At 45.1% G+C, this 27,805-nt stretch overlaps 1 protein-coding gene across 1 annotated transcript; it reads left to right on the top strand.

Moving 5' to 3' along the window:
* LOC120020586 (semaphorin-6B-like) lies at window positions 1-27,805 on the top strand. Its single transcript, XM_038964289.1, has 16 exons — window positions 1-106; window positions 1,103-1,214; window positions 1,391-1,451; window positions 1,585-1,647; window positions 16,712-16,810; window positions 16,906-16,996; window positions 17,235-17,354; window positions 19,047-19,135; window positions 19,296-19,513; window positions 22,041-22,172; window positions 22,273-22,422; window positions 22,596-22,775; window positions 23,029-23,169; window positions 23,655-23,732; window positions 23,865-23,923; window positions 26,793-27,805. The coding sequence occupies exons 1-16, from the start codon at window positions 1-3 to the stop codon at window positions 27,803-27,805; spliced, it is 2,712 nt and encodes a 903-aa protein (XP_038820217.1).

Below are 27,805 nucleotides of genomic sequence, written 5' to 3'. Positions count from 1 at the left end.
ATGACGACCATGGCCCCTCCCCTCATGTTTCTCCTCCTGCTCCTTCAATTGGCTCACAGCTCTTTCCCAGAGGAGCCCGGTCCTCTAAGCTATGCTCCCTTAGAGGGTATGTGTCATTCTCCGTGCGTGCGCATGTGTGCGCGTCCATGCGTGTGCGTGCATGTTTGTTCATTTGTCAGCTCGTGCGCTGACATTTGCGTGTAAGTGTGTGTTTGTGCGCTTGCTTGCACACGTGAGTGTGTGTTTATGTATGTATGGTATCAGTAGCATTGATAAATGGCCCTCTGGTGGATCTCAGTATTCCATCAGGACAGAAAGGTTAGAGGTCACAGCCTTGGTCTGGAGCTGTTTTCACACAAAACAAGCGTGTCACGGGGATAGATAGCAGCACTGAAAAATGTGTTTTTCCTTGAGCGTGCAAGAATGAAAGATTTAATGCTCTCCTCTCCCCGCCTCTTTGATTTAATATTATGGAGCTGCGATCTGAGGTCATTGCTTTGTCGTTGTTTTTATTGCATTTCTGATTGAGCGTCAACCTAGTTCAAGGGGAGGGGAGTGAGAGAGATGGAGAGGTAGATGGAGAGAGAGCTGAAGAAAGAGGAGGGAGCAAGAGAGTGAGAGAGAGAGAGAAGAGAGAGTGAGGGAGGGAGATTGAAGAGAGGCAGAGAAAAAGGAGAGAGGACAGATAGGTAGATGTGGAAAGAGAGAGAGGGCAAGGAGGTGGAGATAAATAGATGGATGGATGGATGTGTATTATTATGTGGCTCCCTGCAGTCAAGGACAATGAGACAGAGGTCCCACTCAATCTCCTGAAGAGGAGTCCCCATGGAAATGACACTGTGTCCTCTCCACCCTCCCTGCAGTGTGTCCTGTTCTTCCATGCTATATCTGCCTAGGTCTATCCCCCCTCTCTCTCTTCTGTCTCTCTCCTGTATGTTTCTCCTTCTGCTGCTAGCTCCCTCTAACCCCCCTTTTTCTCATTCTCTCACTGTATCCTCCTCACTGTCTTCTTCAACCCTTTACGTCTTTCTCCATCGCCTGGAATATAACAGTACAATAAACCACACCTCTCTCTCTCTCTCTCCCTCTCTCTCTTTCTCAGTGGTGAGGAGGTATCCTGTGTTTGTGGGTAGAGCTCATCGTTCCTCACAGAGACAGGAGCTGCACATTCACACAGTACTCCAGGTCAACCGCACACTCTACATAGGAGCCAGGTAACCAACAACATCAACAATCACCTCTAAGCCATAATCCATACCACACCCCTAACAATCCTCACTTTTATCTTTCAGCAGTTACATCGACTGGTTTATGATAAGGTCACTGTAAAACCATTTTGATCCACACTGCTTTCCCCCCTGTTTCTCTCCCCTCCTGATGTATATTCCAGAGATGATCTATATAGAGTGGAGCTGGACAATATGTCAGGGGACGAAATATTCTACAGCAAGGTGAGAGACACACACACACACACAAAACACACACACGCTAACTGTGTGAGCGCACTGGTATCACATACACCTGATGAAATCATACCCCAGTGTGATAACCCTCCGGTCATGTCATTTTGTGTTCTTCTGCTAGAAGCGGACGTGGGAATCCAATAAGAATGACATTCGAGTCTGCAGGATGAAGGGCAAACGTGAGGTTAGTTCCCATCCCTGTGTCAGCCAACATGTGTCAGCCGACACACACACACACACACTCCTTTAGAAATCATATAGCCCGACAGATATCTACACACATCTGCCCACCCACACACCCATAAGGGAACTTTATATGTCCGACTCACAATCATTAGCCACGACATACACGCTCTCTCCCATACACACTCACAGAGAAATATTCTCTACAATACACACATGCATCGCTGCCCACACACAGAGAAACTCTATCCCCCGCTATACACACCTGTAACCCTCTGAGCCAGGTCTCCTTCTCTAGCCCAGAGAGAAGCGCGTGTCAGTCAGAAACTTACCTTCAGGAAAACTCTCTAGGCTACTCTTCCCTGTGTGAGGGAGCTGTTGTTTATCTGTTCTAATATCCCCAGTAACATGTTTTTCCAGTGAGAATGTGATACCCTGCAATTGATCTGAGTAATACGTAGTGTCCGAAAATGCGCTTTGGTGATGAAATTTCACTTCCTGATGTTATAATAAAAAGCTGGAGCTGGAGCACACCCAGATAGGGCTCCTGAGTGGCGCAACGGTCTAAGGCACTGTGTCTCAGTGTGAGAGGTGTCATGGCAAACCCTGGTTCAATTCCAGGTTGTATCACAACCGGCCGTGATTGGGAGTCCCATAGGGTGGCACACAATTGGCCCAGTGTCATCCTGGTTTGGCCGGGGTAGGCCGTCATTGTAAATAAGAATGTGTTCTTAACTGACTTGCCTAGTTAAATATATATACATTTTTAAATACAATTATTTTGTGTAGAAATGCTGTAAGCTGTAAACTGTAAGCTACAAAACTAAATAAAGAGTGTGTGACTATTTATTTGTATAACTTCCTTATGTTATAAAATACATTTTACCAAGACAAATATGTTTATTCAAGTTCTGAATCGTTCAGTGGGGTCTTTCTCTAACATATCATTAGCATTATATCCAAAAAGTCCGATTTCATAACCTAATACATCCGATAATAAGCACTGAGCTCTGACATAGTGGTGCAGGTTTCTCGTGACAACTTTTTACATTTTGTGGTCTTCGTCTTCAAAGTTGTTTACGTGGGTCGCAAAAATCTAAATTAGCATGGCACGCGCTGAATTGAAAATAAAATGCTTTGGAAATAAATAGCTTCGTATACGCTCCGTGCTCCGTTGACATTTCACAGAGATACGCTTGTTTTTGTGAGAAATCTTTGAAAAAGAACAGGAATGTTCTAATTAATATGAAAAGCGTATATTAAAATATGAAAATACGTCTCAAAAACAATATCCATCATATCTCTATATTGTTTTATGTCCTGCGGAGTCGAAAAGAAAGAAAGACTAGTTCAATGGGAAAGTGAGCCTGTCAGGTAGCCAATAGCCTACATTCTTGCACAGAATCCAGCCGAGCTGACGAGATGCAATTTTCCAGATTTTCTACCACTTTTTTTCCTGTGGTCTCCATTGATTTAGTCACCCTAATTCTGCCGTCCTACAAAGGTAAAAACTCTTAAGAACCTTTGAACGGATTATGATGGAGACATGATGTTTGAGCCATTGGTGTTTGAGCCATCTTAGAGGAGTGTCTACACAACTAATGTTTTTTTTTACCCATTGGTCAAAATATGCATTTTGGGCACTCTAACATGGGTACTATGGGGTGATATGATCAAAGTGAATAATGAAGGCAAAAAGAGACCTAAGAGATAAAGGAAAGAGGGTATAGAGAGAGAATGAGAGAATGGGGGAAGGAGAAAGTCAGGACAGGAGGGAGGGAGTAACCACTGGAGATAAATAGAGGGGGTAGAAGACCACACAGTCACAGATCAAATGAGAGCGATAGAGAGAGACAGTGGAGGTAAAGAGAGCGTGGGAGATAGAAAGAGGCGTATGACATTAAGGTAGACAGATGAAAGGAGAGGAAGGGAGAGAAGGAAACAGAGCGAGTAAGTACATCAAAGGTGTGAGAGGCCAGGCCGAGAGAGGGTAGGAGGAAGGAGAGTGAGGGGGAGCTGAAAGTGAGAAAGAGCAAAAGTGTAAGGGAGAAAGAATGAGTAAGAGAGAGAAGAAAAACTAGCGCATGTAGAGGTACTTCTAGCTCGCGTGGACCCAAGGGGAGCTCATAAAGAGTGAACGTTGTGGGGAGCTCAGGCTAAAGCGCAGGGATACATCTGAACGGTGTGATGTATGTTAAGGGTGTAAAAGAGACTTAGGTTCGGTGTAATTTCCCTAAGGCTTACTTACGTTAGTGGTTGTTTTCACCTAAGCCATCCCATAGTTCAGCCTAGCTCATTATATTCCAGCCATGACACATGTAGTGTGTAAAGTAAACCAGACCTGTTCTGTACACTAAGAAGTGATTTATGCACTACTTTTGTCATGTGCATATGATATTAAACTAATTTATCTGCCTAACCAGTTGAGGGATGGGTTTGAAATACACACACACACACACACACACACACACACACACACACACACACACACACACACACACACACACACACACACACACACACACACACACACACACACACACACACACTTGTATGCACACTGTGGCATTCCTAGGATTTAAAGGCATTTAGGGCTTAGCCCAAAGCCAGTAAGGGGGTCCAGGGGCATCCTCCTCCGGCATAAAAATAAGCAATTTCAACCGCTAAATGCATGAATTTGATGCACTTTGAGATGAACATTGAGAGAATGGAACATTGAAAGATGAGATCTTTTTCATGTAACTTGCTCCTTTCCACCTGCCACAGCAGACACTGCCAGTACTCAATTACAATAGCTACTGTGGGCCTCTCTACTCTGGAATACATACATCTACAGTGTATTGCCAAAAACCTCCATACTGATCAACAACTTCAAACATGAACTCTGACCTGTCCAATGAGCCAAACTGATTAAGAATTCCCACAGTACCAAAACGCGCACACACTCACACACTCACACACACACACGTACGGTGCAGTAATTAGAATCCATAGAGCAGCTTTAATTGATACATCTTTTGTCTACCCTCCTTTCTCGTCCTGTCCTGGTTGTAAAAAGTGTAAAAGGAAGCTATTGTTTTAATAGTCATTTCACAGGCTTTTTCACCTCACCTGCAAATTCTTTGTAAACCATGTTTTACCTTTTCACTGTCTGTATTTCGCCTGTTATAATTTGTGCAAATAAATAAAATGAATTAGAATCTATAGAACAACCTGGAGTCATACAGTCTACTGTGTGCTCAACCCACCTCTGTTCTCTCTCCATCTGCCCTCTGTCACTTTCATCTGTCACTTTCTCTGTGTCTTGTTAGTTGCTGTCTGTGTCTTGTCTCAGGTTCTTGTTTGTTACTGTCTCCTTTGTTTAACCTCTTTTGTTATGGCCTGTTCTGTTCTTCTGGTGTCTCTCTCCATCATCTACTCTTCTGTTGCTGTCTCTGTGTCTTGTCTGTTGTCTCTATCCATCATCTACTCTTCTGTTGCTGCCTCTGTGTCTTGTCTGGTGTCTCTCGCATCATCTACTCTTCTGTTGCTGTCTCTGTGTCTTGTCTGGTGTCTCTATCCATCATCTACTCTTCTGTTGCTGTCTCTGTGTCTTGTCTGGTGTCTCTATCCATCATCTACTCTTCTGTTGCTGTCTCTGTGTCTTGTCTGTTGTCTTTATCCATCATCTACTCTTCTGTTGCTGTCTCTGTGTCTTGATTGGTGTGTCTCTTTAGTTTTGCAATCCAAAACGGTCAAGGGGATACTGGGTTACCTTAACTTGTTTTGGGCCTGTGTCATCCTCTTCCCTTCCTGTTGCCCCTGGCTGCTGCTGTTTTAAGGGCTCCACTGGCCTGCTGTTCTCATCTGTCCTCCTCCTTGGCTCATCTCCAAGGTAGCGAAGTAGAAGTGCAACATATCATTAGTTAGTTTTAAAGTAACTGTATACTGACATGACCAGTGCTGTAAAGTACTTAAGTAAAAATACTTTAAAGTACTACTTTAGTAGTTTTTTGGGGGGTATCTGTACTTTACTATTTATATTTTTGACTTTGACTTTTACGTCACTACATTCCTAAAAAAAATAATGTACTTTTTACTCCATACATTTTACTCCATACATTTTCCTGACACCCAAAAGTACTCATTACATTTTGATTGCTTAGCAGGACAGGACAATTCCTGGTCATCCCTTCTGAATCTGATCTGGTGGACTCTCTAAACACAAATGCTTTGTTTTTACAGTGCCTTCAGAAAGTATTCAAACCCCTTGACCCCACATTTTGTTACGCTACAGCCTTATACTAAAAGCTATTAAATAAAACAAATCTTCAGCAATCTACACCAAATACCCTATAATGACAAATCGAAAACAGGTTTTTAGACACTTTTGCAATTGTATTCAAAATAAAAAACAGAATAACTATATTTATATAAGTATTCAGACCCTGCTATGAGACTCTAAATTGAGCTCAGGTGCGTCCTGTTTCCATTGATCATCCTTGAGATTTCTACAACTTGATTGGAGTCCACACCTCCAATTGTCATTCAGGGGCACACTTCAACACTTAGACTCAGACATCACTTACAGGAGGAAGGTAGTTAGTGGGGAGTTGTAATCTGCAAATTACCCCGTTGACCCTCCGGAGGACCTCGAATGGCCCCACAAACCAGGGACTCAGCTTCTTACAGGGCAGGTGGATCGGGAGGTTCCTGGTGGAGAGCCAGACTTGATCACCAGGATGGAACACGGGATCCGCCTGCTCTTTCTGACGGTGGACAATGCGCTGGATTCTCATGTGGGCATTTTCCATACCTCCTCTGCACACTTGAACCACTTGTCTACCGCGGAAGCTTCGGTCTGGCTCGGGCTGGCTGATAACCCAGAACACACTGGAAGGGAGTCAGCCCGGTGGAGGAGTGTTGCAATGAATTCTGGGTGTATTCAGCCCAAGGAAGTAATCGGGCCCACTCCCCCTGCCAGTCCTGGCAGTGGCTCCTCAGGAACATCCCCAGCTCCTGGTTCATCCTCTCCACCTGCCTGTTAGACTGAGGCCGGTACCCAGAAGTGAGGCTGACCGTGATCCCCAGCTTTCCATGAAAGCCTTCCATACATGTGATGTGAATTGGGGGCCACGATCGGAGATGATATCCTCCAAAAGGCCATAGTGCCGGAAGACCTGCTGGAACAGTGTCTCAGTGACCTGGAGAGCGGTAGGGAGACCAGAAGGAGGGATGAAATGGCATGATTTAGAGAATCTGTCCACTATCAACAAAATGGTGGTAAAACCATCAGAAGAGGTGAGATCAGTGACAAAGTCAGTGGACAGATGATACCAGGGGTGCTGAGGTATGGGAAGGGGAAGGATTTTCCCTGCCGGAGTGTTCTGGGGGGATTTGGATTAGGCACATACTGAACAGGAGTTGACATAACAAGTGACATCCTGAGCCAAGGTGGGCCACCAGTGATGCACTGAATGGAAGGGTGATACCTGGATGTCCAGCAACGACAGCTGTGTGCGCCCAGGTCAATAGCTGATCCCTTATCTCCGTGGGAACGTAGGTGCGCTCAGGAGGACAGGTGCAGGTGCGGGTTCCCTCTCCAGGGCCTGGCGAATGTCCACATCTATGTTCCAGAGCACGGGGGCTATGACTCGAGAGGGCGGATTATGGAATCGTCGAGACGGGACAGGGCATCGTCTTTGATGTATTTTGAACCTGGGCGATATGTCAGCGTGAAATCAAACCTGGTGAAGAAAAGGGCCCACCTGGCATGTCGCAGGTTCAGTCGCCTAACTGTCCGTATGTATTCCAGGTTCCGATGGTTGGTGAGGATGAGAAATGGGTCCTGGGTGCACTCCAGCCAGTGTCTCTAATGCCAACTTCACCGCCAGGAGCTCCTGATCGCGAACATAATAGTTCCTCTCTGCAGGAGACAGTTTTTTTAAGTAATATGCACATGGATACAATTTCTGTGGATTACCTTGATGTTGGGACAGGACAGCCCCCACACCTACTTCTGAAGCGTCCACCTTGTCGTGACTTTACTTACTATGCACAATTTATAGGAGTCTCCTAAAATCACATTCACTATCTTATCAAAAATACTTTCATCATTTTTCATATCTCATATACAATGTTAAGGATGGAAACTTGACAGATAAAGGGGATATACTTTCCAAGTTACAGTATTTCCTTTTTAACCTTTTTAATGACATCACTAAATAAGAACCAATATGACATTAGTTTTCTATAGATCATTTCCGACCCTTCCCCACATTCTTATGTTAGAAATATTGTTCCAGTGTTCACTTTTTGAATGAGTTAGAGTTTCGGTGGGAAAAGCCTGTCAACAAAGACATGCCTTTGGTTCATACTGGAGGGGGAGAGTGAGAGTCCTCTTATCCTGTAATTTACAACAGGGTGTGAACTGTCAACCCCCCAGCAGCTCCCTCCCCCCCTCTGTGGGTGAGGGAGGGCCTGGTTACTGTCAGCCACCGCCAAACTGATCTGACCAATTCTGATCCTCACAGGACAGTCATGATAACCTCCACCACAAAGGGCACCGTAGGATCTGGATGTTTAAGAAACAGGGCGGAAGTGAAGCGACCCTTCAGTAGGCGGAAGGCATGTCAGCTGCAGAATTCCATCCCAACTTCCAGGGACCACCCTTGAGGAGAGAACTTAGAGGAGAGGCAATCAAGCTACAGTTCTTAATGAATTGACGGTAGAAGTGGGCAAATCCCCAAAACCGTTGGAACCCCTTTATGGTGGTTGGGACTGGCCATGACCTGACAGCATCCACCTTCCTCTCATCCATCATGACACCTTGCGGGCCAATCTGGTAACCCAAAAAGGAGACCTCCTCCTGATGGAATTGGCACTTCTCCGCTTTAACGTACAGCTAGTTGGCCAGGAGGCGTTCCAGGACTACTCGGACACGAGCGATGTGCTCTTCCAAGGATGCCGAGTAAACCAGGATGTCATCAATATACACGTCCACCTGGCGTCCAAGCATGTCCCAGAACACCTCGTTGAATGCCTGGAACACTGACAGAGTATTGGCTAATCGGTGGTGGGGGCTCCCATCTGATGAGTGAAATAGAGGGAGCACTGGAGTAGGAAGCCATGGCATTTCAATGGAGTCCCGTCATATTTGTCTGGGAGGGACAATCAGGCATCGCTCACCAGGACGGACTGCTGTATGGGCCGGGGTACTGGCTTGACTTGTAGTAGAGAATCCTCCTCTGTTTGGAGATGACACCCCTCGAGTAATGTTGACTCGTTGAAGAACGCAGAGGACCTTATCAATAGCCGTCCCCAAATGAGCTAGCTGGTCATGGTGTTGATGAAGTAGGTGTCCCTGTTCGCCGACCATCTAGAAGATGCCTTGGTTAACTGCTGCTTCCATTCGTGGAGGAAAGAGTAAGTAATCAAAGGAGTAATGAAGTCCAGGTGTGACTGATGAGACGCAGGTGTGTGTAATGATGGTTTCCAGTTGTGAGTAAAGATGGGTTGCCAGGACCGGTGGTTTGTAGACCGGTGACGTTGAGCGCCGGAGCGGGGGAGCGGGAGTGGACGTGACAGACACCATCAGACACATTGTGTCCTGACTGTCAAATAGTTCTTAAACCATTTGCAGGACTACTTATCCAGGCCCATTTCAGACAGTTTTTGAATGAGTAGTGAATCGTCAACCGTATCGAATGCCTAACAAAAGTCTTTAAATTAGGCAGCACAATGTTTTTTTATGATCTAGCCTATTTAAAACATAATCTAAAACAAGCGTAGTTGTCCTGATGCCCAGATCTAAAACCAGATTGGTGCATATTTAGTTAAAAAAGTTCTTAGCTGGGAGTTGGTCAGGGATTCTAATACCTTGGCTAGGCAAGATAACTTGGAAATTGGGCAGTAATAATCTAAGTTAGAAGGATCTCCGTATTTATGTAGGGGGAGGACATGCCATTTTCCAAATCTTAGGGAGAACACCAGTAGAAATTAAAAATACAGGTTAAAGGTTCAACAATGAGTGGGGCAGAGCGCTGTAGTAAGAAGGGGTCAGGTGAATCAGCCCCTGTGAATTTCTTTACATCGATCTTTAGCAAGGCCCTTAAATACATCGTAGACATCAAATTATTTAAATGAAAATAAAGTATGGGAGTCTTCTGAAATGACTAAACACATTTTATTAGACTAACCTTTCAAACAAGTGCAAAAAAATGTTTTTCGTTTTTTTTTGTCTAGTATGGGACCAGAGGCTGTCGAAACCTGCTGGGGCAACGAGGCGGTGAAGTGTTGTTTCAAAGATTTGACCACTTTCCAGAACTTGGCTGGCTTACCACCACTCGCCGATACACAATTCAAGAAATATGTTGATTTTGCTTTTCTAACCAGAGATAGATATTTATTTCTCAAATTTCTGAATGACTGCTAATCAGATGTAGAATCAGTCAGTCTAGCCTTAGCCCAAGCTACATTTCTTTCCTGTAAATTCTCAGACAGTTCATGCGTGAACCATAGTCTTTTGTATGGCGCATAATTATCTGCAACAGAGTTAAACAAGGAAATCAAATAATTAAGGGCCTTATCCGAGTCACTGCAAGTTGGTATAACCCACCAGTCACTCAAACCCAGCTCAAAACACTTTGCTCATTAAAATTCCTAGAATTTATCTTTGTAATAGTGTGTGAGCGAGATTTAGGTAGCTTAACATCTTTTATGCAGGCAGTACAAATATATTTCATCCTATCAGATACTGGCATAAACCAATACAGATTAAGATCACCCACTATTAATAATCTTGATATAGCATAGTTAGACAGCAGGTCAGACAATTTGCTAAGAGCACATAAGGAGGCCGAAGGAGGGTGATAAATTCCCACTAGCGTCAGATGGGCATTATTACCAAGGCCCACATTTAAGACTAGACATTCACATTGCTTAGGTAGAGAGGCGGTAATGGACACATAAACATTTAAGTTGCTCTTTATTTATATGGCAACACCCCCTCCTCTGTCAACTCTGTCAGATATAAATACATTATAACCAGTCAGAGACACATCAGACAAGATTCAGTTATAACCAGAATGTCTGCGTTGGTTTGAGAAGCAAGAGTTACAATAAGATACGTTTTCTAAATCAAACTTATTCTAAATCAAACTTTCAAATCAGATGGAGTTTCAAATACGAACATGCCATGTTAATTAAGTAGGTAACCCCTTATTAGAAAATAGCATGGAGGCTTGAATTGGAACAGATACAAGATTGCCTGCCTAGAACTGAACCATTACGCCTATGAGTTGAACAAGGAAATGGATTAAAACAAGACTCAACCTGTTGTGGGCAAGGACTGACATCCCATCATTTTTGTAGCACCTCTTCAATATTAGCACTCAGCATTCTAGCTCCTCCCCTGTTCGGGTGCAAGCCGTCCCTTTTTAAGAACTGAGGATGTTCCCAAAATAAGTTGAAATTGGTAATAATATCCAACTCTCTTTCAGGGAAGTTTTGACTTCATCCAAGATTCCACTGAAAATAGCCGGGAGAATGATCAACTCCACGATCGTGTGTAGGAATAGGGCCAGAAAGGATCATCTGCTTGCCGGTAGCCAATAACTTGTTCTTCAGGTATTCTAAATCCTGTCTCAACTCCCCCCCATTGCCGCAGCCTGATGTTGCTAGTACCGGCATGCACGACCAGCGTGTGAAGCTCCGTGTTTCAGTCTAGGATGACCATAAGCTCCAAGTAATGTCACGCACCGTGACTCCAGTAATGCCCCGGTAACCACTACATCCTGGACAATGGAACTCCCGACTGTAGCTACCTTGAGGAGAGGGGGTCGTGGATTCCCACTCTCAAATGTTGTTTTTTGCCATCATTGTAAGCCTGCCACACTCACACTATACGATACATTTATTAAATATAAGAATGAGTGTGAGGTTTTGTCACAACCCGGCTTGTGGGAAGTGACAAAGAGCTCTTATAGGACCAGGGCACAAATAATAAAATAGTAATAATAAATAATTTTGCTCTTTATTTAACCATCTTACATATAAAACCTTATTTGTTCATTGAAAATTGTGAATAACTCACCACAGGTTAATGAGAAGGGTGTGCTTGAAAGGATGCACATAACTCTGCAATGTTGGGTTGTATTGGAGAGAGTCTTAGTATAAATAATTTTCCACCCACCGCCTGTATTTAGTTTTCATGCTAGTGAAGGCTGAGAATCCACTCTGACATAGGTACGTGGTTGCAAAGGGCATCAGTGTCTTAACAACAGCGTGATTTGCCAAGGCAGGATACTATGAGTGCAGCCCAATCCAGAAATCTGGCAGTGGCTTCTGATTAAATTACATTTTCACAGAACTGCTTGTTGCAATTTCGATGAGGCTCTCTTGTTCAGATAACGGTAAGTGGACTGGAGGCAGGGCATGAAAGGGATAACGAATCCAGTTGTTTGTGTCATCCGTTTCAGGAAAGTACCTGCGTAATTGCGCACCCAACTCACTCAGGTCCTTCGTTACATCACATTTGACATTGTCCGTAAGCTTGAGTTCATTTGCAAACAAAAAATCATACAATGATGGAAAGACCTGTGTGTTGTCCTTGTTAATGCAGACAGAGAAGAGCTCCAACTTCTTAATCATAGCCTCAATTTTGTCCCGCACATTGAATATAGTTGCGGAGAGTCACTGTAATCCTAGAATCAGATCATTCAGGCGAGAAAAAACATCACCCAGATAGGCCAGTCGTGTGAGAAACTCCTCATCATGCAAGTGGTCAGACAAGAGAAAATTATGGTCAGTAAAGAAAACTTTAAGCTCATCTCTCAATTCAAAAAAACGTGTCAATACTTTGCCCCTTGATAACCAGCGCACTTCTGTATGTTGTAAAAGCGTTACATGGTTACTGCCCATATCATTGCATAATGCAGAAAATACACCAGAGTTCAGGGACCTTGCTTTAACAAAGTTAACCATTTTCACTGTAGTGCCCAAAACATCTTTCAAGCTGTCAGGAATTCCTTTGGCAGCAGCAGCCTCTTGGTGCACGCTGCTGTGTACCCAAGTGGCGTTGGGAGCAACTGCTTGCACGCGCGTTACCACTCCACTATGTCTCCCTGTCATGGCTTTTGCACCATCAGTACAGACACCAACATATCTTGACCACCAAAGTCCATTTGATGTTACAAAGCTGTCCAGTACTTTAAAAATATCCTCTCCTGTTGTCCTGGTTTCAAGTGGTTTGCTGAAGAGGATGTCTTCCTTAATTGACCCCCCATAAATGTAACGGACATATACCAGGAGCTGTGCCAGGCCCGCCACGTCTGTTGACTCATCCAGCTGTAATGCATAGAATTCACTGGCTTGTATGCGAAGCAGTAATTGTTTCAAAACATCTCCCGCCATATCACTGATGCATCGTGAAACAGTGTTGTTTGATGAAGGCATTGTCTGTATAGTTTTTTGGGCCTTTTCCCCCAGCATTGTCCCAGCCATATCCGCGAAGAATGAAGTCCTCCACAATAGTATGGGGCTTGCCTGTCCTAGCCCCTCGGTAGCTCACCATATAAGACGCTTCTAGACCCTTCTTATTAATGGTACCTGTTGCTTTTATACATGTCTTACTACTCGAAAGTCGTCTTAATTCTCGCTCCAAAAACTCCTGTGGCTTATTTTTCAAATTGCTATGTTTTGTTTCTAAATGTCTGCTCAAGAGTGAAGGTTTCATTGAGTTTTGAGATAGTACTTTTGCACATATAACACACTGTGGCTGAGGAAAGGCGCTACTCCCAATATAAGTGAACCCCAAATCAATGTAGTTCTCTTCATATTTGAGCCTCTTCGATGGTCCAACGTCCCTGTCTGTTGTTCGGTGCTTTCCCGGGTAAGGGGGCATTAGCTCTTCGCTACGTCAGATTCACAACTGTCAGTGTCCATGCTAGCTGGGCTAACAACAAATGTAGAATTACTGATGCTAGCATTGGATGTGCTCGTGGAAGCAGAACAACTTGTGTCGTCGACAGGTGCAGGTGTAGTACTGCTGGTAGTAGTACTACCAGTAGAGCTGGTATGTGTCTCTACCTTACTTTTTTTAACCATTTATCAATTTTAGAGCAAACGGAATGAGCAGCAGCTACGTTTGGCTACATACGGACCGTTAATGGAATTCATTAATGTGATTGGATGTTAATTATTTGACTCAGCTACCTATATTTGACATTGTGTTGTTAATTTGCTTAACACTAGGTTTAATTTTATTTTTGGCAGTAAAACGAGGCTACTCAGGCGAGAAAAAAACCTCACCCAAATGTATAGCCCTGTTGGAAAATATAAATGGACTGTTTGAAATTTGTTTAGTTAAAAAAAAATGTGAATCATATTTTATTTGGCGTACCCCAGTTTGGGAATACCTGTCGTAGAGCACCCTGGATTTTCCCCTCGGTCAATCAAAATTGTCGCATTAAAAACAGCATGCAGTCTTGAAGTCTCTTTAGCCAGAGCGAGACGTTCTCTTAGAACCTTATTCTCCTCTAGTAGCTCAATGATCCTCTCCTTTGAGGCACAGAGCTGTTTGCATTTATCAAAAGTATATACAGTGCATTCGGAAAGTATTCAGACCCCTTGACTTTTTCCACAATTTGTTACATTACAGCCTTATTCTAAAATTGATTAAATTGTTTTTTTCTCTCATCAATCTACACACAATACCACACTCCTGCATTCTCTTGGCTGTGTGCTTACGGTTATTGTCCTGTTGGAAGATGAACCTTCACCCCAGTCTGAGGTCCTGATCGCTCTGGAGCAGGCTTTCATCAAGGATCTCTCTATACTTTGCTCCGTTCATCTTTCCCTTGATCCTGACTAGTCTCCCAGTCCCTGCCACTGAAAAACATCCCCACAGCATGATGCTGCCAGCACCATGCTTCACTGTAGGGATGGTGCCAGGATTCCTCCAGGCGTGACGCTTGGGATTCAGGACAAAGAGTTCAATCTTGGTTTCATCAGACCAGAAAATCTTGTTAATCATGGTCTGAGTGTCCTTCAGGTGCCTTTTGGCAAACTCCAAGCGGGCTGTCGTGGCCTTTTACTGAGGGGTGGCTTCGGTCTGACCACTCTACCATAAAGGCCTGATTAGTGGAGTGCTGCAGAGATGGTTGTCCTTCTGGAAGGTTCTCCCATCTCCACAGAGGAACTCTGGAGCTCTGTCAGAGTGACCATCGGGTTCTTAGTCACCTCCCTGACCAAGGCCTTTCTCCCCCGATTGCTCAGTTTGGCCGGGCAGCAAGCTCTAGGAAGAGTCTTGTTCTCCCGGACTTTCAATGCTGCAGAAATATTTTGGTACCCTTCCCCAGATCTGTGCCTCGACACAATCCTGTCTCGGAGCTCCACGGACAATTCCTTCGACCTCCTGGCTTGGTTTTTTCTCTGACATGCACTGTCAATTGTGGGACCGGTGTTTGCCTTTCCAAATAATGTCCAATCAATTGAATTTACCACAGATGGACTCCAATCAAGTTCTAGAAACATCTCAAGGATGATCAATGGAAACCGGATGCACCTGAGCTCAATTTCAAATCTCATAGCAAAGGGTCCGAATACTTATTTCTGTTTTGTATTTTTATACATTTGCAAAAATTTCTAAAAACCTGTTTTCGCTTCGTCATTATGGGGTATTGTGTGTAGATTGATGATTTTTTATTTATTTAATCCATTTTAGAATAAGGCTGTAACATAAAATGTGGAAAAGGGGAAGGGGTCTAGCCTGCTGCTGTCAACTCCAGGAGAAGGTCAAATCCAGCCGAACACAGTGTATTAAGAACATCACCAACACCGTGGTCCCAAAATAAAACACTTAAAACAACGTTTTTGAAGGTATAAAATGTATAAGTATCTTAGAAATGTAAAACATATAGCTAAGTGTTTCTAAAAAGTCAAACACTGAAGCGCTCTCTCACCATATTGCCACACCGACATTTCCGTTGAGGGATTGTGATTAGAATTTTTGATTGACATCCAACAGCTTAAGGATTCTGAGCACTAAAGCCATCTTAATAGCACCAGTCAACCCTTATGCTGAGAAAGACTAGCTAGTTAGCTAACACCAAACCTGTGGCTAACTCTTCTGCTGCTGCACTTTGACTTTCTGGTTGTTCTGCCTTCTACACCTCATTCACTGCTGCCTGGTTATGCTCAGCCTGCTCAGTTTTTTTGCCTCTCTTTCTGGAAAAAAAAGTTCACAATATCCATATTCATAGCAAACTAAAATTGGTCCTGTGAAAGTTCCCAGAACATTCATTAGGTCACAACAAATATTTCATAACACAAAAACTGTCCAGTCATGGTGATGATTATAGAATGTTTGTATAAAACAATCGCCTGATGTTGCAAGAACGTTCCTAGAACACATTTAATCTGTTCTTTAAAAGGTTCCCAAAATGTTTCATTAGGTCGTGGGAACAGTCTGGTGGGATCATTGTTGGGACATCAGAAACGATATGTTCCCAAAACACTGGCTTACTAGTGCTCTTCCTTGCTGTCCCTAGGAGGGGTGCCTCATGTCGTGCCAGGCTTTTTTCGCTATACTCGACTTGAGTAGGTTGAGTCATTGACATGATCATACTTTTGCGCCCCCTCGGGCTCATGCAGTGGAGGAGATCTTCATGGGCTATAATCAGCCTTGTCTCAGGGTAGTAAGTTGGTGTTCTGTTGATATCCCTCTAGTGCTGTGGGGGCTGTGGACCCACTGGAATTGTGATACAGTGAATTATAAGTGAAATAATCTGTTTGTAAACAATTGTTGGAAAAATGACTTGTGTCATGCACAAAGTAGATGTCCTAACCGACTTGCCAAAACTGTAGTTTGTTAACAAGAATTTTGTGGAGTGGTTGAAAAACGAGTTTTAATGACTTCAACCTAAGTGTATGTAAACTTCTGACTTCAACTGTATATTTTAAAAAATGCCGTGGAAGCCCAGGCCTGATGACGCCACTGTGCACACACCCAAACATATACGCACGCACACTTCCTCTCCTCTCGGACTCTCCAATCATTTCTCCTCCTTTATTGTCTCTGTCTTCAGGGGGAGTGTCGTAACTTCATCAAGGTGTTATTGAGCCAACATGGAGAACTGTTTGTGTGTGGAACTAACGCCTTCAACCCTCTATGTGCCAACTACACTGTGAGTATCTGTCTATTCAATTCAATTTATTGAAGCTTTATTGGCATGTGTGTGCGTGTTCATACAGTACATATGTACAATTGTGTGTGTTGCAGAGGGACACTCTGGAGATGGTAGGAGAGACGGTCAGTGGGATGGCTCGATGCCCTTATGATCCCAGACACGCTAACGTGGCTCTTTTTGCAGGTACAGGAGTTTCTCTCTTTCTTTTTTACTTTCACACTCTTTCAATATATTGGAAAGTGATGACGTTGCACTTTTCACAGGGTCTGTAAATGTCCAGGGGAAATCATTCAGATGACGAATCAGCCTCGAGACTAGAGCTGTGCGAAGGGACTTGACTAACCTTGTGTTCATGATTAATACAGTGCATGTTTTCGTTGTTCTCTCTCTCTCTCTGTCTTTCTGTCTCTATCTCTCTCAGAGGGCAGTCTCTTCACTGGTACTGTAACAGACTTCCTGGCGATTGATGCTGTGATCTATCGTAGCCTAGGCGACAGCCCTGCTCTCCGCACCGTCAAACACGACTCCAAGTGGTTCAGAGGTACACTGAAATGACGTACTTGCATGTGAGTGAACGGGTCAAACACATCTCCGCTGGTGAAGTACGATATTTCCTTAGATCACATAAACACTGCGGGATAACCCAAACACTCTAAAGTGGTCCCCATTCCTACCTAAATCCTTGTATCCTAAGAGTGGATAGATAAAAGCGATAGGCTAGCTTAGTGCCTGGTTAGATTTATTGCTTTCATCCAGTCCTGTCAAATCAGAGAGGACCAGACCAACAGATCAAGGACATGAAATCCCCATCAGACTAAAACAGAGCGTGGTGCCCTGGAGGTCAGAGACAGAGATGAGTAAATAACTGCTCTGTGCTTGTCACTGATGATAAATTAAACAGGACATGAATTATTAATGGCTGACCCCACTGAAGTGCCATGTGTTGTTACAGAGGTGTCAGATTAGGTATCGGCAATAAATATAGAGCTGTGCGTGGTGGATGGGTATGTATGCGTGCATGTAATGGCGGGGCGGGGGGGGGGGGGGGGGGGGGGGGGGGGGTATGCGTGTGTGTAATGGCGGGGGGATGTATGCGTGTGTGTAATGGCGGGGGGGTGTATGCGTGTGTGTAATGGCAGGGGGGGTGTATGCGTGTGTGTAATGGCGGGGGGGTGTATGCGTGTGTGTAATGGCGGGGGGATGTATGTGTGCATGTAATGGTGGGGGGGTGTATGCGTGCATGTAATGGTGGGGGGTGTATGCGTGCATGTAATGGCGGGGGGAGGGGGGGGTGTATGCGTGTGTGTAATGGCAGGGGGGTGGGGTGTATGCGTGTGTGTAATGGTGGGGGGGTGTATGCGTGTGTGTAATGGCGGGGGGGTGTATGCGTGTGTGTAATGGCGGGGGGGTGTATGCGTGCATGCAATGGCGGGGGGGCGTATGCGTGCATGTAATGGTGGGGGGGTGTATGCGTGCATGTAATGATGGGGGGGTGTATGCGTGCATGTAATGGCGGGGGGGTGTATGCGTGTGTGTAATGGTGGGGGGGGGTGTATGCGTGCATGTAATGGCGGGGGGTGTATGCGTGCATGTAATGGCGGGGGGGGGGGGTGTATGTGTGCATGTAATGGCGGGGGGGTGTATGCGTGCATGTAATGGCGGGGGGGGGGGGGGGGTGTATGCCTGCATGTAATGGCGGGGGGGGGGGTGTATGCATGCATGTAATGGCGGGTGGGGGGGGTGTATGCGTGCATGTAATGGCGGTGGGGGGGTGTGTATGCGTGCATGTAATGGCGGGGGGGTGTATGCCTGCATGTAATGGGGGTGGGGGGGGGGTGTATGCATGCATGTAATGGCGGGTGGGGGGGTGTGTATGCGTGAATGTAATGGCGGGGGGGGTGTATGCGTGAATGTAATGGCGGGGGGGGGTGTATGCGTGAATGTAATGGCGGGGGGGGGGGTGTATGCGTGAATGTAATGGCGGGGGGGGAGGGGGGGGGTGTATGTAATGGCGGGGGGGTGTATGCGTGCATGTAATGGTGGGGGGGTGTATGCGTGCATGTAATGGCGGGGGGGTGTATGCGTGCATGTAATGGCGGGGGATGTATGCGTGCATGTAATGGCGGGGGGGGTGTATGCATGCATGTAATGGCGGGGGGGTGTATGCGTGCATGTAATGGCGGGGGGGGGTGTATGCGTGTGTGTAATGGCATTTCTCTCTACTCTTTCTCAGAGCCCTTCTTTGTGAGCGCAGTGGAGTGGGGGCCTCATATTTACTTCTTCTTCAGGGAAATGGCCATGGAGTTCCATCACCTGGAGAAGGTACACAGTACACACAAACACACATAAATACACAACTATGCACACACAAACGCATGCACGCACACACACAGAAATGGCAATTTGTACATCCCATTTTGTTTATATTGTTTGTCTTGTTTATACTGTGTGTGTCCGTGTGTGTGCGTGTGCGTGTGTACAGGTGATGGTGTCTCGTGTGGCGAGGGTGTGTAAGGGGGACCAGGGTGGCTCTCAGAGGGTGTTGGAGAAACAGTGGACATCGTTCCTGAAGGCCAGACTGAACTGTTCTGTCCCAGGAGACTCCCACTTCTACTTCAACCTGCTCCACGCCACCAGCCCCGTACTCAACATGAACGGCAGGGACGTCATCCTGGGACTTTTCTCTACACCGCCCAACAGGTACACGCACACATACAGTGGGGCAAAAAAGTATTTAGTCAGCCACCAATTGTGCAAGTTCTCCCACTTAAAAAGATGAGAGAGGCCTGTAATTTTCATCATAGGTACACTTCAACTATGACAGACAAAATGAGCAAAAAAAATCCAGAAAATCACATTGTAGGATTTTTAATGAATTTATTTGCAAATTATGGTGGAAAATAAGTATTTGGTCACCTACAAACAAGCAAGATTTCTGGCTCTCACAGACCTGTAACTTCTTCTTTAAGAGGCTCCTCTGTCCTCCACTCGTTACCTGTATTAATGGCACCTGTTTGAACTTGTTATCAGTATAAAAGACACCTGTCCACAACCTCAAACAGTCACACTCCAAACTCCACTATGGCCAAGACCAAAGAGCTGTCAAAGACCAAAGAGCTGTCCACATTCTGTTACATTACAGCCTTATTCTAAAATGGATTACATTTTTAAAAAATCTCAGCAATAAACACACAATAAGCCATAATGACAAAGTGAAAACAGGTTTTAGAAATGTTTGCAAATTTATAAAAAAAACAACAACAGAAATACCTTATTTAAATAAGTATTCAGACCCTTTGCTATGAGACTCGAAGTTGAGCTCAGGTGCATCCTGTTTCCATTGATTATCCTTGATATGTTTCTACAACTTGATTGGAGTCCACCTGTGGTCAATTCAATTGATTGGACATGATTTGGAAAGGCACACACCTGTCAGTAAAAGGCACATGACAGCCCACTTGGAGTTTGCCAAAAGTTCCTAAAGACTCTCAGACAATGAGAAAGAAGATTATCTGGTCTGATGAAACCAAGATTGAACTCTTTGGCCTGAATGTCAAGCGTCACTTCTGGAGGGGACCTTGCACCATCCCTACAGTGAAGCATGGTGTTTTTCAGTGGCAGGGACTGGGAGACTAGTCAGGATCGAGGCAAAGATGAACGGAGTAAAGTACAGAGTGATCCTTGATGAAAACCTGCACTGGAGCGCTCAGGAGCTCAAACTGGGGTGTAAGTTCACCTTACAACAATGACCCTAAGCACACAGCCAAGACAACTCAAGAGTGGCTTCAGGACAAGTCTCTGAATGTCCTTGAGCGGCACAGCCAGAGCCCGGACTTGAACCCGATCGAACATCTCTGGAGAAACCTGGAAATTGCTTTGCAGCAACACTCCCCATCCAACCTGACAAAGCTTGAGAGGCTCTGCAGAGAACAATGAGAGAAACTCCCCAAATACAGGTGTGTCAAGCTTGTAGCATCATACCCAAGAAGACTCTAGGCTGTAATCGCTGCCAAAGGTGCTTCAACAAAGTACTGTGTAAAGGGTCTGAATACTTACAGTTGAAGTCGGAAGTTTACATACACTTAGGTTGGGGTTACTAAAACTAGTTTTTTAACCACTCCACAAATTTCTTGTTAACAAACTATAGTTTTGGTGGGCCGTTTAGGACATCTACTTTGTGCATGACACAAGTAATTTGTGTCATGCACAAATTAAAATTCTTATTACATTCTAAAAAATTTGAGAATAATGTGGACTTGCCTGACTAAATACATTTAATGCATGCTTGGCCATTTTTCTGTAGCCTATGTGGCCGATGCAGGCACACATAATAAAGCCATGAATAGCGGTACCATGAATCTCACCATCGCTGTTGTGAAAATGAGAATGCAACCAAAAACCAGGTTATTTTTGTAATAGAAGTATTAGTATGGAAAGCCAAGTTGAAACCAGCATTAGATGTTGTCATCTTCACAATCACTGCACGTGATCTTATCGCAACACCGTTCAATTGAAGCGGCAGGAAACAAACTAAAGTTGCCACATCTCTCACAAAACAGATCAAAAATTAAATCAAAGGTAATTATAAGGGAGCAGGAGAATTTATATATTGGCTACACTAATTTTCAGACTTAAAAAGGAAATGTCTGATTTTCAAGCTTGGCCAATTCCAATACTTGAATTTCTGAGCTCCAAATTCAAGACTACCTAGCTAACTAGCTAGCTCACAATACTAGCCAACTTAGCTGCGTTGTTCCTTGCGTGCGATTGGCTGTGGTCTTGGAGACGGCACATGGCCTGGGAGACTGAGCTGCCTGTCAGGCATTGTTCAGGGCTTAAATGCCCCATGAGAACATTGCATGCAATGTAGCAACAGGGCTCCTTGATGAGGTCATTATCGTGCATCTGAACAAATGAATGGATGATGCGTGGTACTTTTGATTATCTTGTGATCTTGACAAAACAACTTTTATTGTGTAGTGATCAAAAGATAAATCAATTGTTATCTCGACATAAAGAGAGATTTATTTGATTTTATTAATATGTCCTCTCTGGACTTCTGTAGTAACAAGTTGTCCAGCTTATGAAGCCCTCACTGGTACCCTAGTTTTTAGAAAGACCCACATGCACGCACACATGAACACACACAGGCACACATCATATAGCTGATCCATATCTAATCTTTTCTGCCCCACCTCCCCTCCTTCTCTCTCCCTGTCTCTGACAGTATCCCTGGGTCTGCAGTCTGTGTGTTTGACATGCAACAGTTGGCTAGGGTGTTTGAGGGAAGATTCAAGGAGCAGAAATCTCCAGAATCCATCTGGACACCTGTATCTGATGAGCTTGTGCCCAAACCCAGGTACTTTCAACAATAACTCATATTTATCTTTGTGTAGTATTGTAATGGGATGTTCTATCATATTATAATGCCTTATTTTGACCCTGTTCTCTCTCTGTAGGCCAGGTAGCTGTGCGGTGCAGGGGTCTCAGTTCAGCTCATCCAAAACTCTGCCGGATGAGGTGTTGAACTTTGTGAAGACTCATCCCCTGATGGACGAGACCATACCCCTAGTGGGGCACAGACCCTGGGTTGTCAAGACTATGGGCAGGTATGACTAAGGATACCCATGGTTACCACTGATTGTTCACTGAAATCAATGTTTGCTCTACGTTGTATACCTCAAGTGTCCTGAAATTGAGCTCACCATCTTCCTCGCTCCCTCTCCCTTCTCATTTCCCCCCTCCCTTTCCCTCTATTCTCCCCCTCCATTCCTCTCCCCAGGTACCAGTTGACAGCCATGGTGGTGGACACAGAAGCTGGTCCCCATAGAAACCGTACGGTATTGTTTCTGGGCTCCACGCGAGGGACCGTCCTCAAATTCCTCATTGTCCCCAGTGGAGACAACTCTCCCACACACAGCAGTGTGTTTCTGGAAGAGGTGGAGGGCTTCAACCCTGAGAAGTGAGTACGGGAAGGGAGTTTGGCCACAATCCCTTGTTCTCGCTGCAGTCCTGTGTTTTGTCAGCTCATTATTGTGGAGATGAACTGTTTAAGTCACTATACTTGTTGCGCCATTGTTTTTTAAAACCTCTCTGTTTGCAAAGGCAGCGATCACCCTAATGTGAATCCCTCTTTTTCTCTGCTGTAAAATACTCTAAAGATGCATCTATGTCTCTCGCTCTCTTTCTTTCCCTTTCGCTCTCTCTGTCTCCAGGTGTGGAGAGGATTCTGTCCAGGCCAGACAGTTGTTGTCTCTGTCCTTGGATCGTCCCAGTCACACTCTACTGCTGGCCTTCCCTTCCTGTCTGGTCAGACTACCCACAGCACGCTGCCACCTACACTCACGCTGCATGAAGTGAGTAACACACACACACACACATTCACAAACACACACACACAGGGTTTTGTTTATGGTTTTGGCTACCCTAACCCTAGCTTGATGTTCACAACCCGGATCAACCCTAACCCTAGCCATAAATAACCCTAACCCTAGCTTAATGTCCACACCCTGAATCAACCCTAATCCTAGCCAGAACCCTAACCCCATGTCCACATCCCAGTTCATCCCGGTTCAACTCTAGCCTCAACAGCCACCCTAACCATAGCTGTATTTCTACATCCCAGTTAAACCGTAACCCTAATCACAGCCTTAACCCTTACCCTAATCTAACACACACACACACACACACACACACACACACACACACACACACACACACACACACACACACACACACACACACACACACACACACACACACACACACACACACACACACACACACACACACACACGCCACCTCCATCAGGCTGATCAGATCTCCATGTGTGTGTATTTAGGAGCTGTCTGACTTCCAGAGATCCTTACTGTGGCTGGACCAGAGGCAGCACCTGCTCCTTCCTCAGACCAGGCACACGGTGAGACAGCTGCCCATATAGACACAGGATCTAGGATCAGATGAATCAGTTAATTGTGTATTAATCTATTCTTATCTTTTGATGTTGATGTGCTGTGTAATCGGTTAATCTATCATCTTTGTCCTATTGCAGGCTGCCTTTTCAGCAAGACATTGATTATGGCAACTTCTCCCATCTTGGAGACTGTGGTGGTAAGTACCTTGTCTTTAGCCCTGTAGCTCTGTGGGTAGAAACTGTTCATTCTTTCACTTAATGCATGCTCCGCCTAGTGGCTCAATCATGCATTACAAGCGTTTGCTACACAGACATCAATTCAATTCAAGTGTTTGTTAATACAAAGTATAGTTTTCATTTGTCACGGTCTCAGTTAACATCTCAATCACAACCCAAGTGTACATAACATCACAATGATACTGCAGTTCATATACTGTATATTGTATGTTTCTGTATATGTGTGTACTGAACTTGCATTTACAGTGGTGACGGAAGAAGACTGTCATTTGTGGTCTGTCAGCAAGGTGATTAGCTAGTGTGAAATGTCAGGGCTTTGATTTCCCGCTCCTCAGATCCGTGTCCTTCAGAAGCCTCCCGGTATGACTGCTTTTAATTGGTTGCTGGCTTCAATAAATGCATGTTGATTGTTTGGCAGAGGAGTGAATGTCTTGATCAGTGAAGTACAGCCTTCTGGTTCACCGCCCCACAATCCCACAGGACTAAGCCATATTCTGAGTGTTCTGTCTGCTACAGTTTGACAAATACTTGCCACAAAAACATGTACAAAAGAAAAATGAGGACAAAACTCAGTATGCAAAACTTTGTGGTGCTCAATGCTGAGATTCTGGCAGGGGCATAAGATAACGTCTTCTCCTAAACAAACACATCTCACATCTGTCTTGGTGTCAATCAGGATGTCTCTTTCTCATCAGTAAACTGTTCCAGGACCTGCAATCTGTTCCAACTCAAATTATACACTGCAATATCATCTGTTTTATTGCAAATCTATAATCTGGGAGTGTTCTGATTGCAGAACACTCCACTACAATCTCATCTATTGTATTGTAGTCTATAACCTGCAATCTGTTCTCAAGTCTAAGTCCATAATATTACAATATCATCTAAACTCTCTGTCATAGATCTATAACCTGCAATCTGTTCTCAAGTCTAAGTCCATAATATTACAATATCATCTAAACTCTCTGTCATAGATCTATAACCTGCAATGAATTAGTTCCTCTACCAGAACATTACAATCTCATCTGTTATACAGTGCCTTTGGAAAGTATTCAGACCTCTTCCCTTTTCCCACATTTTGTTACGTTACAGCCTTATTCTCAAATATATTAAATAAAATGTTTTTCTCAATCTACACGTAATACCCCATCATGAGAAAGCAAAAACAGGTTTTTGGACATTTTTGCAAATGTATTAAGAAATAAAAAGTATTCAGACCCTCCATCATTCTTAAATAGTAAGCCGTCATTGTAAATAAGAATTTGTTCTTAACTGACTTGCCTAGTTAAATAAATAAATACAAATAGAAGAAGTTTGTAACCACCAAGGCTCTTCCTAGAGCCTCTTCCACCTAAAGGACTCTCAGACCATGAGAAAGAAGATTCTCTGGTCTGATGAAACCAAGATTGAATTCTTTGGCCTGAATGCCAAGCATCACGTCTGGAGGAAACCTGGCACCATCCCTACGGTGAAGCATGATGGTGGCGGCATCATGCTGTGGGGATGTTTTTCAGCGGCAGGGTTTGGCAAAGGCAAAGATGAATAAAGCAAAGTACAGAGAGATCCTTGATGAAAACCTGCTCTAGAGTGATCAGGACCTCAGACTGGGGCGACGGTTCACCTTACAACAGGACAACGACCCTAAGCACACAGCCAAGACAACGCAGGAGTAGATTCGGGACAACTCTCTTAATGTCCTTGAGTGGCCCAGCCAGAGCCCGGACTTGAACCCGATCTGACATCTCTGGAGAGACCTGAAAATGGCTGTGTAGCGACACTCCCCATCCAACTTGACAGAGCTTGAGAGGATCTGCAGAGAAGAATGGGAGAAACTCCCCAAATACAGGTGTGCCAAGCTTGTAGCGTCATACCGAAGAAGACTCGAGGCTGTAATCGCTGCCAAAGGTGCTTCAACAAAGTACTGAGTAAAGGGTCTGAATATTTATGTAAATGTTATATTACATTTCTTTATTTTTAATACATTTGCAAACATTTCTAAAAACCTATTTTTGCTTTGTCATTATGGGGTATTGTGTATAGATTGATGAGGGAGAAAAAAAACATTTTATTTAATTTAGAATAAGGCTGTAACGTAACAAAATGTCGAAAAGGCAAAGGGTCTGATTTACTTTCAGAATGCACTGTATATCACTCTCTAGAACTTGACCCCTTCTAGTTCCAGAACTTTTGCTTTCTACCTCAGATATAGGCCAGTTTACTGCAGTCAGCCTGTTCCATAGAGAGTAGTGAAAGCATGAAGCCAGACCCAGAACTATGGGTCCAGGGCCTGGTAGACATCTGCTGTGTCTGTGCAGATGGGAGTGATTAGAGCGGTGGAAATATTTACCAAAATAAATGATGTATTTTAGGGAGAAACTCACTGGCCAGCCCAGATCCTTCCTGAACACAGAATGGACATTTTGAGCGGAGTCTGTTTTAGTGTTTTCCCTTCTTACTGATGACAAGTGCAGCTTTCAGCCCAGCCAGCAGAACCCCAAGGATGTGCTGGAGAAAGCACCAAAAAGGATAAGGAGATGCTTATCTTCTGCAAATGTACAATGTTATGATAGATTACAGTAACACAGAATAAGATTATGCTCTTGGATAATAAAATATAGCAATATCATCTTTGAGATCCAGCAAATCATGTTTAGATCTAAACGTGACAATAACAAAAGCATGGGTCATAAAGGAGAATGGAAACGAAAAAGTAGAGGAGAGTGAAGGACTGTGGAGTGAGAACCTGTTCATGCTGTAACGTTAAGTGGATTTGATCTTCTCTCTTGCCATTAACCTTATGATGCCTTTGATCTCCCCTCTCCCCTTCAGGTGTCATACAGCAGAGTCTGCTGGTCGAGCCGGAGAGTCTGGTCTCCCTCAACCTGCTGGTGGCGTCTGCAATCTCGGCCTTCACCATCGGGGCGATGCTATCAGGCCTGGCCGTCTGCTGGATCATGGCTCACAAGCCCAGCAACCGACGCCACGCTAGCAACACCAGCCAGTCCAGCATCCAGCGCCGGGAGAGGGGGATGTTGACGTCAGGAGGAGGGATGGGAGGATCGGTCCTCAGTGTGACCCGTCAGGGAGGAGGGGATAGACCTTGTTCTCAGGGCGGGGAGACCCTGTTTGTGATGCCCAACGGATGGGTGAAGTCCGAGGAGCTGGACCCAGGGTTCTTGCCCACGCCAGAGCACACGCCCCAGCAGAAGAGACGCGGGCTCAGGCTTTCCGATTCTGGATCAGGGGGGTGGGACAACAGCCAGACCTACCTGGGAGGGAGCACCATGGGGCTGGCATCCCCCTGCCCTCTCCCTTGCCCCCCACACCCCTCCACTGCTGTCTACCTGACCACCAGACTCTTCCAGGGTGGAGGAGGTGGGAGACATGGGGGTGAGGAGCGAGGAAGAGAAGGGGAGACGCCTCGCCAGCACTACGTGTGCCTCAGCAAGCCCTGGGGGGAGAAGGGGAGGAGTGGGACCCCAAAGTCGGCACTTCGCAAGTCGGCAGGGGAGTACGTGTACCCCATGACCCCCCAGGACTCCCCGAATAGGAGGAGGGTGGTGTCAGCCCCCAGCGCCCACATGGAGTTTGGGGAGCCCCTGCCTCTCCGTTGGCCTCCACAGGAAGGCTACATCCTCAGCAGCCAGGGCATGGTCCCCGCACCTCCATCCTCCATGCCGACCCCCAACGGCCAGCAGTATGTGGCCCAGCACCACACCCCCGGGCCGGGCAGGGCTCAGCTGAGAGGGGAACTGGGGAGAGGAGAGCTGGGGGAGCTGGTGGATCTCAGCCAGCTGCTGAGTAAGAAGAGTTCCAATGAGAGGACTCACAACGGGCAGTGA

Source organism: Salvelinus namaycush, chromosome 25 (genome assembly GCF_016432855.1).
Source record: "Salvelinus namaycush isolate Seneca chromosome 25, SaNama_1.0, whole genome shotgun sequence".
NCBI lineage: Eukaryota > Metazoa > Chordata > Actinopteri > Salmoniformes > Salmonidae > Salvelinus > Salvelinus namaycush.
The sequence above is the reverse complement of the archived record's forward strand: the minus strand, read 5'-3'. Positions and strand labels throughout refer to the sequence as shown.

Coding starts and splice junctions, on each gene's coding strand:
- LOC120020586 (XM_038964289.1), top strand. CDS start 1: ATGACGACCATGGCCCCTCCCCTCATGTTTCTCCTCCTGCTCCTTCAA. Junction 107..1,102: donor AAGCTATGCTCCCTTAGAGG/GTATGTGTCATT, acceptor TCTCTTTCTCAG/TGGTGAGGAGGTATCCTGTG. Junction 16,811..16,905: donor CTCTATGTGCCAACTACACT/GTGAGTATCTGT, acceptor TGTGTGTTGCAG/AGGGACACTCTGGAGATGGT.